We start from the raw sequence: 9,375 nt of genomic DNA, 5'->3' as shown, positions 1-9,375 counted from the left end.
AAAACTCACTCAAAGTAATAAGTTTAGCAATATTGCAGACTATTGAGATCAAGACAGAAATATCAATTGCATTTCTGTGCACTACCAACATTCTCAAAATATAATTAAAGAAACAATACTATTCAAAATACAACCCCCCAAAAAACACATAGGGAAGGACATTTTTTTAAACTGTAACTTTTTTTAAAACTGTAACTTTAAACTAAAATATTTTTAAGACATTTTTTAAACTGTAATTTTTTTAAAACTAACTTTAAACTGAAAAATACAAACTACAAAAAGAGACAAAAATACAATTTTAAAAATGAGATTTTAATAGAAATTTTTACCAGTGCCAAAATATATACAAATTGTAAATAAGTATGTATGAATGTATTCAATATTAGTCCATTAGGGAAATTATAATCAAAACCTCAGAGAGATACCACTTTACACCTTGTAATCCAACAACAACAACAAAAAGTGTTGCCATGAATGAGAAAAATAGGAAAACCTCACACTGCTGGTGGGAGTGTAAAACAGTGCAGCCAGTTAAAACACAATGAGGCAATTTCTCAAAATGTTTAAGAAGGAGCTACTGTTTTGACCCAGCAATTCCACTCCCAGTTATGCGCCTATAAGCTATGAAAGCCTACGTGCACACCAAGATTCACCGCAGCACTATTCATGATGAAAACTACCTGAATACATCTCAAGGAATGAAAGGAAAAACATGGGTGGTATATCTTTATTACACTTTTTGTCAATCAAAATAAAGTAATAATACACATTACAAAAGGAATGGAACTCAAACACATTAAGCTGACAGAAAGAAACCAGCAGCAAATGACCACATTCTGTGATTCCACTGGCAAGCCATGCCTAGAAAAGGCAAACCTCTGGAGACAGAGGGGAGATGTATAGTGGTCTAGTGCTAGAAGGTGATAGGGACTGGCCACAAACAGCATCACCTTTTGGGGATGAATGGAAATGCACTTCAATTATACTGTGCCTATAGTTCCATAACTCTGCAAATACACTACATGTATCGAATGCACACTTACATGTGATTGTTGGGGATTATCAGGCTGGGTCCTGAGGCTGGCACTTTAAGGAAGGTTTCCAAATTCAGAAAGATACATCCTGGGTGTCCAGGGAGCAGGAACCACCACCCCCGGAGCCACAGACTGCAGCAACACCAGCTTCCATAGTGCCTCTGCCAACTGCAGGCTCCAGCCTCCAATGACCAACTCATCCTGATGGCCCGGATTAGGCCCAGGACCTCTGTAGGTGGGATAAGCAACCATGAAGCAGGCACCCCCAAAACTAGCACACTGGAGCTCAATACCCTCAAGGGAGGCACCATGGCACCCTAACTTTACAGACACACCAGCAGAGACTACAGCAGTGGGAGTGATAAAAGATTTGGTGCAAAGCCTCCAGTCCCACTATGTAACTCTCAAATCAAGAACTAAAAACAGTCCCTAAAGGGCCTGGGGTCAGTATTTTCAGGTTTTCCCACTGGTCTCTGTCCCAAAGACTCAACTCTGCCACTGTAGCAGGACAGCAGCCTTCTGCAGACACCCTGTAAAAGAACAGGCATGACTGCACCTCCACAAAAGTTTTCTTCTGGATATGGAAAATTTCAAAATGTCCTTAAGTATTATTATTCTTTTGACGAATTCTACCATTTGAAAATAAAAAGCTATTTCTTGGCTTATAGGAGGCACAAGACCAAACAGGGATAGGCTGCATCTTGCCAACCTCTGGCAGAAATGGAGCTCAAAGGAGGGGATAACAGAGTGGGGCAAGCCCAGGCTTTTCAGAGCAAAGATTTACCCCAGGAGAAGACCCTCTCAGTAATCCTTCCCCATTCCTCATCTTGGCTTCAGGAGCAGTTCAGGTGAAAAGTGAGAGACAGAATAGACCTCAGTAATGAGGGGGAAGGAGATGCAGGATCAGGAAGCTATGTCCAAAGATCATACTCAGCAGTGTAGGCTGCATAGGCCATTTTTGTTTTCATCAAGCTGAGCACATGCACAGTCAGCTCAAAGGGGGTGGAATCAGGGCTTGCTGGGGTAGGGACTTTCTGGGGTGGGGAACATTCCATATCCTGAAACTTATATGGAAATGCCGTATCATTGCCATTATAGCAAACATACACTGAGAAAAAGAGAGATACAAATAGGACACCAGGTCTGGACATTTGGCTCTCATACACAAATGGAGTGAAGAGGCCCAGGTGGGCCCACAAGGGTGGCTGGTGGTTGGATCCTAAATACGGGGGGCCTGGGATCCCCATCTCATATGAGGAGAAGACCTTGGGTCAATCTCAGACAACAGGCAACAAATTCAGACTTGTGTCTGAAGCTGGTTGCCCTGAGGGATTTAGGTTTTGGGGTGAGATGAGGGCCAAGGGTCAGGGAACACATCATTCTAGTTCTGGACATGCATGAAGTTCTTCCCAGCTCTCTCAGGTACAGGATGAGTTGCCAGGCACGTGCTTTAAAAGATCTAAAAGGAGTGGAATGCCCTGAAGGGACTTTTAAGCCAAGAGAAAGTATCCCAGCCTTCCTGCCTCCCCATCTCTAGACAATCCATTGAAAAGATCCTTAAAGCCAGGAAAAAAAAATTCAGAAAGCCAGTAGGCTGAGGGTTTCCCAAAGCAATAAGTCTAATAATCTAAACACTGCCATATAGGTCCTCCTGGTAAGGTGAGGAAACTGAAGGCTAAGGAGGAAACCCAGAACCTCAGCAGGCAGCTGGCAGCCTGGAGCCCTGGAGGTCTGGAAAGACCCCACCTTAAAGCCCAGCCAGAGGTGGCTCTACTCCCAGCTCCTTCTCTTTCTGGCTGGGCCAACTACCCTCCCCCAAACCCACTTGCTCACTGGGCAATGGCCTCTGTGCATGCAGCTGCCAGGCTGCGGATGGGAGCTGGATTTCCCCAGGAGGCAGGCTCCCGCTCTGTGCCAGGCCGCCTGGTGCCTAACAACAAACATAGGGGTAGGATGGCACCCAGCGTGCTGGGGCCAGCTTGGCTGGAGGACTATGGTGCTTGTGCAGAGTGGGCCTGGCTTACCCACCCCTCTCCTGACCCCATAGCCCCATGGCCCCTCCACTTCTCCTAGAAGACCCTCCACATCCCCCCAGACCTTGACTGCCAATTTGGGTCTGTTGCCCCAACACCATCTCACATCTGCCCCTTCCTGCGGTTGAACACACTCCACCAGACCCCTTAGACCATCTGACTCAAGAGTAGGGTGAGGAGAGTGGTGACACTAAGTTGTGTCACCGTGTTAAGCTGGCCACTTGGGATAAGGGGCCAGGTTTCAGCTGACGCACTCACACCCACCCACCCACCCTCCAAAGCGCAGCCTCTCTTTGCAGAAACTGGGGCCCCGGGGGTGAGGGCTGCGGACAGCACAGTCCCTGGCTCCCGGCGGTGGTTCCGCACTTCGGTGGAGGTCCTGAGGCTCGGGGCACCACGCAAACTATAACCACTGGAGCTACGATGTGGTGGAATTAGGAGCAGCAGAAACTGGGAACCACTCCTTCAGTGCCATTCACACCTGGTGACCCCTTTTCATCCAGGTGCGTGTTCCTGGTTCCTGATGCAGCTACCTACAGGGCCCGACCCTCCCGTGCCCCCTAGGTTCTTCCTTGCCTGCTGCTCTCCCATAATGGGGCTGCTCCCTGCCCAGTGGCTCCTAGGCAGTCCTGGCCACACAAAGTGCAAGGATGCAAACCTGGGAACCCACGGCAGGAATCCTGACGTTCCCAGGCTATCTGCATGGGCATGCTGTTCCCCACGCCTGGCTGGGTCACAATCGGAAATATGAACCCTATTTTTCCTGGCCCCGCCACCTGCTGCAACACTGTGCCACCCTCCTCCCCCGGCCCCAGCAGTGTTGTATCCCCCCAGCAGTGTTTTATCCCCCAGCACTGTTCTAACCCCCCAGCCTCCAACTCCAAAGTCACATCCCTCATCCCCTGGTAGCCTGGTTGCACTGGTACCGCTGACGCTGAAGCTAGGCCACCACCAGCAGAGCGATACTACCTCCCGTGCCATCCGCCCACCAACCAACCTCCTGTTGCCGTAGGTCCCCCTCCTAGCGGCTGCCATCTCACTGCAGCCATCCGCAGACTCCAGTCTCCAATAAAGCCGCCCAGCAGGTAGGCCAGCTCGTCCTCCTTTTGCCAGAACAGGACAGCACAGCACACAGAACCAGAAGAGAGTCAAACGAGAAGACTGACCCACCTCAACAGCTATATACCCACCTTCTGCAAGTGCAGGCTCCTAGGACGCATGTTCTGATTGGATGAGAAGGAAGCTTTTGACCTAATCTGATTGGACTAAATTATCCAATCAGAGTTGTCCTATAGACTTGCTCTCATTCAATCAGAACACGTGTTCCAGGAGCCTTTATTTGCATAAAGCTGGTATAAAAGCCTGCTGAGGGCCTGGTCCAGCGTTTGAGTTGCCTGTGGTTTTTGCCTGGGGCTGTTTTGTGCTCTGCCAGAGGAGGAGCCGGCGCCGAGGCCACCCGCCAGCGTCCTCCTTGGAGGCCGGAACTTGCGGGCCCTAAGGAGACGGCTGCGGGATGTTGCACTATCTGGGCGGTGGCAGCGGCCGCCACGGTGGAGAGGACTGGGGCAGCAGGCAGCGGGCGGGCGGTAGCGGAGGCAGGCAGATCAGGGGTAGGGGAGTCAGAGGTAGGCGGCCATTGGGTAGGGCAGTACAGTGGGGCGGAATGGCTGGGGAAAGGAGAGTTCCCTCCTTCGGTGCCCAGAAGGTAGCACCGCCCTGTGGCGGCGGCCTCGGCGACACGACCGGGGGTAGGACAGCGCTGGGGCAGCAGCGGGCGGAGGCTGCCCGCGGGTAGGGCCGCACTGTGCGGGCACAGCTAGGGAAAGAAGGGGTCTTCCTCTGGTGGTGGCCAGGGGGTAGGACAGCGGAGCGGCCACGGGGCAGGGCGGAGCTGAGGCCTGGATGGCCGGGGAGAGGAGCTGACCTCCAGCGGCGGGAGCGGCAACAGCGCGGCAGAGGGCGCCCTCCCTCTGCAGGTGCCCGAGCCAGGCGTGGGGACCACAAGCCGGCGTGGGGACCAAAGGCCCGCGTGGGCACCCCCAGCACGTCAGGGCCTCCGGCATGAGTACTGGGACCTGCGACCTGGCGCTCTCGGTGGCCGTGACCGCCCCAGAGCCCCTGGGCAAAAGAGCAGCCCCGTTGTGGGGAGAGCAGCAGGTGAGGAAGCACCCACCAGGCACGGGAGGGACGGGGCCATGCGGGTAGAGGCCTAAGGACACCGAACCCGGCACCAGTTGTGAGCGCCCGCGTTTCTGCTGATCCTCCTTCCTGATGAGCCCAGCCCCAGTGGGCACAGTAGTCTGCGTGGCGCCCAGAGCCGCGGGACCACCATCCAAGTTCAGGGCCACCCATGGAGCCGGCCCACAGGTGTCTGCGGCCCTTTCCCCGGGGGGCCCCCAGTTTCTGGCCACCTTGGACCAAAGTGAGAGCTGGCTTTCAAGTCCCTTTTATTAAGTATCTGGCTTATTTGGGTGGTAAAAATTTTTATAAGCTCTTGTAAAGCCTGTATCCTGTTATTTGTTTTTATTTGTTTATTTTTGTAGAGATGGGTGTCGCTCTGTTGCTTAGGCTTGTCTTGAACTCCTAGCCTCAGCCTCCCAAAGTACTGGGATCAAAGGCATGAGCCCCACCACGCCTGGCCCATCCTGGTATTTCTAACAGAGCTTTGGAGAAACTAGCTTGAACCCCAAGAATTAGTAGCCACTTCTAGCCTGACTCCATTTCCATTTGAAGAAAAGTTATGAAGATGGGGCCCAGCTTATTCCTCCTGTGTTTCTGCTTCAATAGCCTGTTGATGTGTATGTCCGCTTTGGGTTTAGGGACATATGAAGAAAACTCTCTATACTTACTCTAGCTCCCACAGAGGTTGCCGGTGCTTCTGTGGTTGGTGGGTTTTTGTTTTCAAGTTCCATATCAGTATGACAGTGTTTTCATATAGCTGAGGTCCTGAAGCCTTGATTCATGTTGAACTGAAGTGTTGTGGACTCAAGATGTAACAGAAAATAATGATCTGTAATTTTGTGATCTTGGTGTGCTATATAATTTGTTTTTTCTTTTGAACAGAATGTAGAAAAGCTGAAGTTGATGGGAATAGATTTCATTTGGAAAATAACCATGAAATTGCCTGATGAAGAAATTCCTAATGAAGCTATTCAGTTAATCATAAAATACAGTTATGGTAATCTAAATCCTAGCTTAAAGAGGATGAATATCTAAGGAAAGAAAGTTACTCATTGCTATGCAAGATATGAAGTAAGTCAGTAGCAAATTTTATTTAGCCTGTCTTTGAAATAAATGCTTTGGGATTTTTTTTCTTTTATAATTTTATATTTTCAGATAATTTATAAAGTTGATGTTTGAGAGTAGATTCTATTGAAGAATTTGTCAACTGTACCACTGTGGCATAGGGAACAGGAACTTGCCATGATGCCCTCAATATGGATGTGTACTGTAGCAAATCTCATTTTCCCACCACCTCTCTTCTGCACCACTATAGAAATACAGGTACTATCTTCAGAAAACAGGTCTGCTATGTATTCCGTATTTTTGATAGTTTTTTCTCCTTATTCTCTTTCTATACAAGAACTTTATACAAGCACCACTTCTTTTTCTGTTTTTCTTATGTTTCACTTAGTTATCCTGTAAATACTATTAAAAGCCACAGCAGAACACTCAGTAGTAGGGGGTGTTTGTTGTTTTTATCCATTAGAAGCCTGCTCTGTAATACTAGCTCATGGGTATTTCTAATGTCTTATTTCAGTCAAAAAGTATTCAAAAGCATGAAGCGTAGCCAGGCACAGTGGCTCATTCCTGTAACCCCAGAATTTGGGGAACTCCGGCAGGAGGATTGCTTGAGGCCAGAAGTTTGAGACCAGCCCAGTCAGCATAGTAAGACTGCTGCTACAGAAAAAAACAATACAACAAAAACAAAACCCATGTATGCATACAGATATATAACATATATAATCTATATCATATATATATATATATAACATTTCTCTTTGTTCTCTGGTAAACCATTATCATCATGGTGAATCTCAGCAGATTGATTCGTGATAAATTAGCTTCAGAAAGCTTAAGCAATGGGAAAGTAGACATTTTAACTTTGCAAGTGGACACACTGAGGCCCAGGGAGGAAAGCAAGCTCCCAGGCCACATGCCACATCCTAACCCTCCTGCACACACGTACCCCCACAGGCCTGAGATCAACGACATGACTGGTCAGGGCCTCCCAGGCCTGATGCTGAAAACCCATCCATTCACCCAAGTGGTGAACACTGAATATCCCTGCCTCTCTTGAAAATCCTACATTTAAACAGGCAGAGAAATGTATTTCATAGAATATGTATACTTTTTCCTTTGTACAAAAGCATTTTAATCTCTCTTAGTTCATAGCCAAGATGAACAAGAGGAGGAACAATCACCACACACAAAAATCAGTCACCAGGCATCAGAGCCTTCTGGGATGAACATCTATCATTACCATCATCACCACCACCATCCTCACCGCCATCATTGCTGTTTTTTATGGTTAGTGCAAATTTTGCTTTGTTCCTTGGACATTCAGACTGGATCTTGTTCATTACATCAGCTGCCTCACCTAGCATGATGTTTGTCACAAGTCTGATGCCAAATGAATATCAGATATTGTAAATGTTTATTAAAAATTAATGAATGGTAAAATGTAATAAAAACAAATAAAAAAATTTTAAAAAAGAAAATCAATGAATAGGCTAAGTGCAATGGCTCAGGCCTGTAATCCCAGAATTTGGGAGGCCGGGGCAGGCAGGTTGCTTGAGCCCGGGAGTTTGAGACCAGCCCGGGCAATATGGCAAAACCCCATCTCTACAAAAAAAAAAAAAAGTAAAAGTTAGCCAGGCATGGCTAACCTGTGGTCTCAACTACGTGGGAGGCTGAAGTGGGAGAATTGATTGAGCTCAGGACGTTAAGGCTGCAGTGAGTGGTGACCATACTGCTGAACAGAGCAAGACCATGTTTCAAAGAAAAAAACAATCAATGAATTAATGAGGTTTCACGTACATTATATTACTTGTTCGTTACTGATTATAACTCCACCAGATGAGCAAGAGTAGGTATCACCACCCAATTATATATAAGAAAACTGAAGCACAGATAGGTGTATTGTCTTGACACAGGCCGTGTTTTGTGGTGTGACCTGGTAGAGATGTATTGCTCAGCTCTGGCCAAAATTCCCCCATGAGCAGAATCTGGTCAGGAGCCTCCCTGCCCCTCCCTCTCTTGCTTTGGCACTGGCCTGGGTGCCTCTTCTTGGGGCTGAAAGCAGTCCTTTATGTGTGTGGCTTTTGTGTTCTATCAGACTAATCTCACTCCCATGGATAATAGCCCCTTGTCAGTGCTAGAGCCTAAAGGAGCAAATTCTTCATTATTACATGGAGTAGACATGCAAGAACAATTGGACAAAATAGAGTGTATTTTCCAAGGTCATCCCCTGGCTTCTAATTCTATCTGCAAGATAGAATTAGAATTTGAATGAGAATAAGCTTCTACATGAGAATCTAAGCCCTTGATCAGAAATGGAGAATGGGCCCTCATGCAGTCCAGTGGGAAGGAGGTTTCTGGGCCTGCAGTAGGCCAAGGACCCTTCTTTCTCAGAAACAGTCTCTGGTGAGAAGGAAACCAGACACTACTTTCTCAGAAGTTCACAGTCTGGTGGGATATATATCATTTTATGTCTGTAAGCACACCTGGATATGTACAGGGGTGGGTGGTGTGGGGAGGCTGCTAGTGCTGGAAATGGGAGCAAAGTCTGGCCTTAGCTTGTCCATTGCTGTGATGAACATGGACTCATGTGGGTGCATGAGTGGGGCCAAGTTCCTACAGGATGTCCAGGGTAAGTGCCAGGGAAGCCCTGGGGAACCAATTCAGCCACAGGGGCCCCTGGCCTGTCACCTCTGCCCAGCCTTAGCTCTCATATAGCCCCATGGGCAGGAGCAGCTGCTGCCAACAGTCACCCTGATGAGGCACCTGGAACAGAGGACCACTTCTGCTTCACTCCCTAAGTGAACAACAAGCCTCAGTGGGGAGGCAGGAGAGAAGGTCACTGTCAACCGAGCCTGCCAGGGTTGGGAGGACTGTGCTGAGAGTGTGACAAGCATGGCCTTAGGGTGCAGATGGGGAGGTTGGTGGGCAGCTGAGGGCCAGCCTGCAGCGTATTCTTGGCATTAAGTAGTAAATTGAGTGTTCCAGTCCTGGGATAGGGGAAGCGGTGAGTGGGCTGGCTGGGTGCCCTGGTCAGAGGCCTTGATCTTTTCTACCTGAACTGGCCT

At 48.5% G+C, this 9,375-nt stretch overlaps 1 protein-coding gene across 2 annotated transcripts; it reads left to right on the top strand.

The window, feature by feature from the left end:
• The first annotated feature begins 4,451 nt into the window (after positions 1-4,451).
• LOC134737534 (ubiquitin carboxyl-terminal hydrolase 24-like) lies at positions 4,452-7,916 on the top strand. 2 transcript variants are annotated; one of them, XR_010124867.1, is made up of 3 exons: positions 4,452-5,224; positions 6,131-6,571; positions 7,456-7,916. XR_010124867.1 is itself a non-coding variant. In XM_054465630.2 (2 exons), exons 1-2 carry the CDS (start codon positions 5,129-5,131, stop codon positions 6,281-6,283), a joined length of 249 nt encoding a protein of 82 aa, XP_054321605.2. In that variant the 5' UTR covers positions 5,068-5,128; the 3' UTR covers positions 6,284-7,747. The 2 variants fall into 2 exon arrangements, 1 of the variants encoding a protein (XP_054321605.2); XM_054465630.2 differs by having other exon boundaries at positions 5,068-5,224; positions 6,131-7,747.
• The last annotated feature ends 1,459 nt before the right edge of the window (positions 7,917-9,375 follow it).

This window comes from Pongo pygmaeus, chromosome 20 (genome assembly GCF_028885625.2).
Source record: "Pongo pygmaeus isolate AG05252 chromosome 20, NHGRI_mPonPyg2-v2.0_pri, whole genome shotgun sequence".
NCBI lineage: Eukaryota > Metazoa > Chordata > Mammalia > Primates > Hominidae > Pongo > Pongo pygmaeus.
The sequence above is the reverse complement of the archived record's forward strand: the minus strand, read 5'-3'. Positions and strand labels throughout refer to the sequence as shown.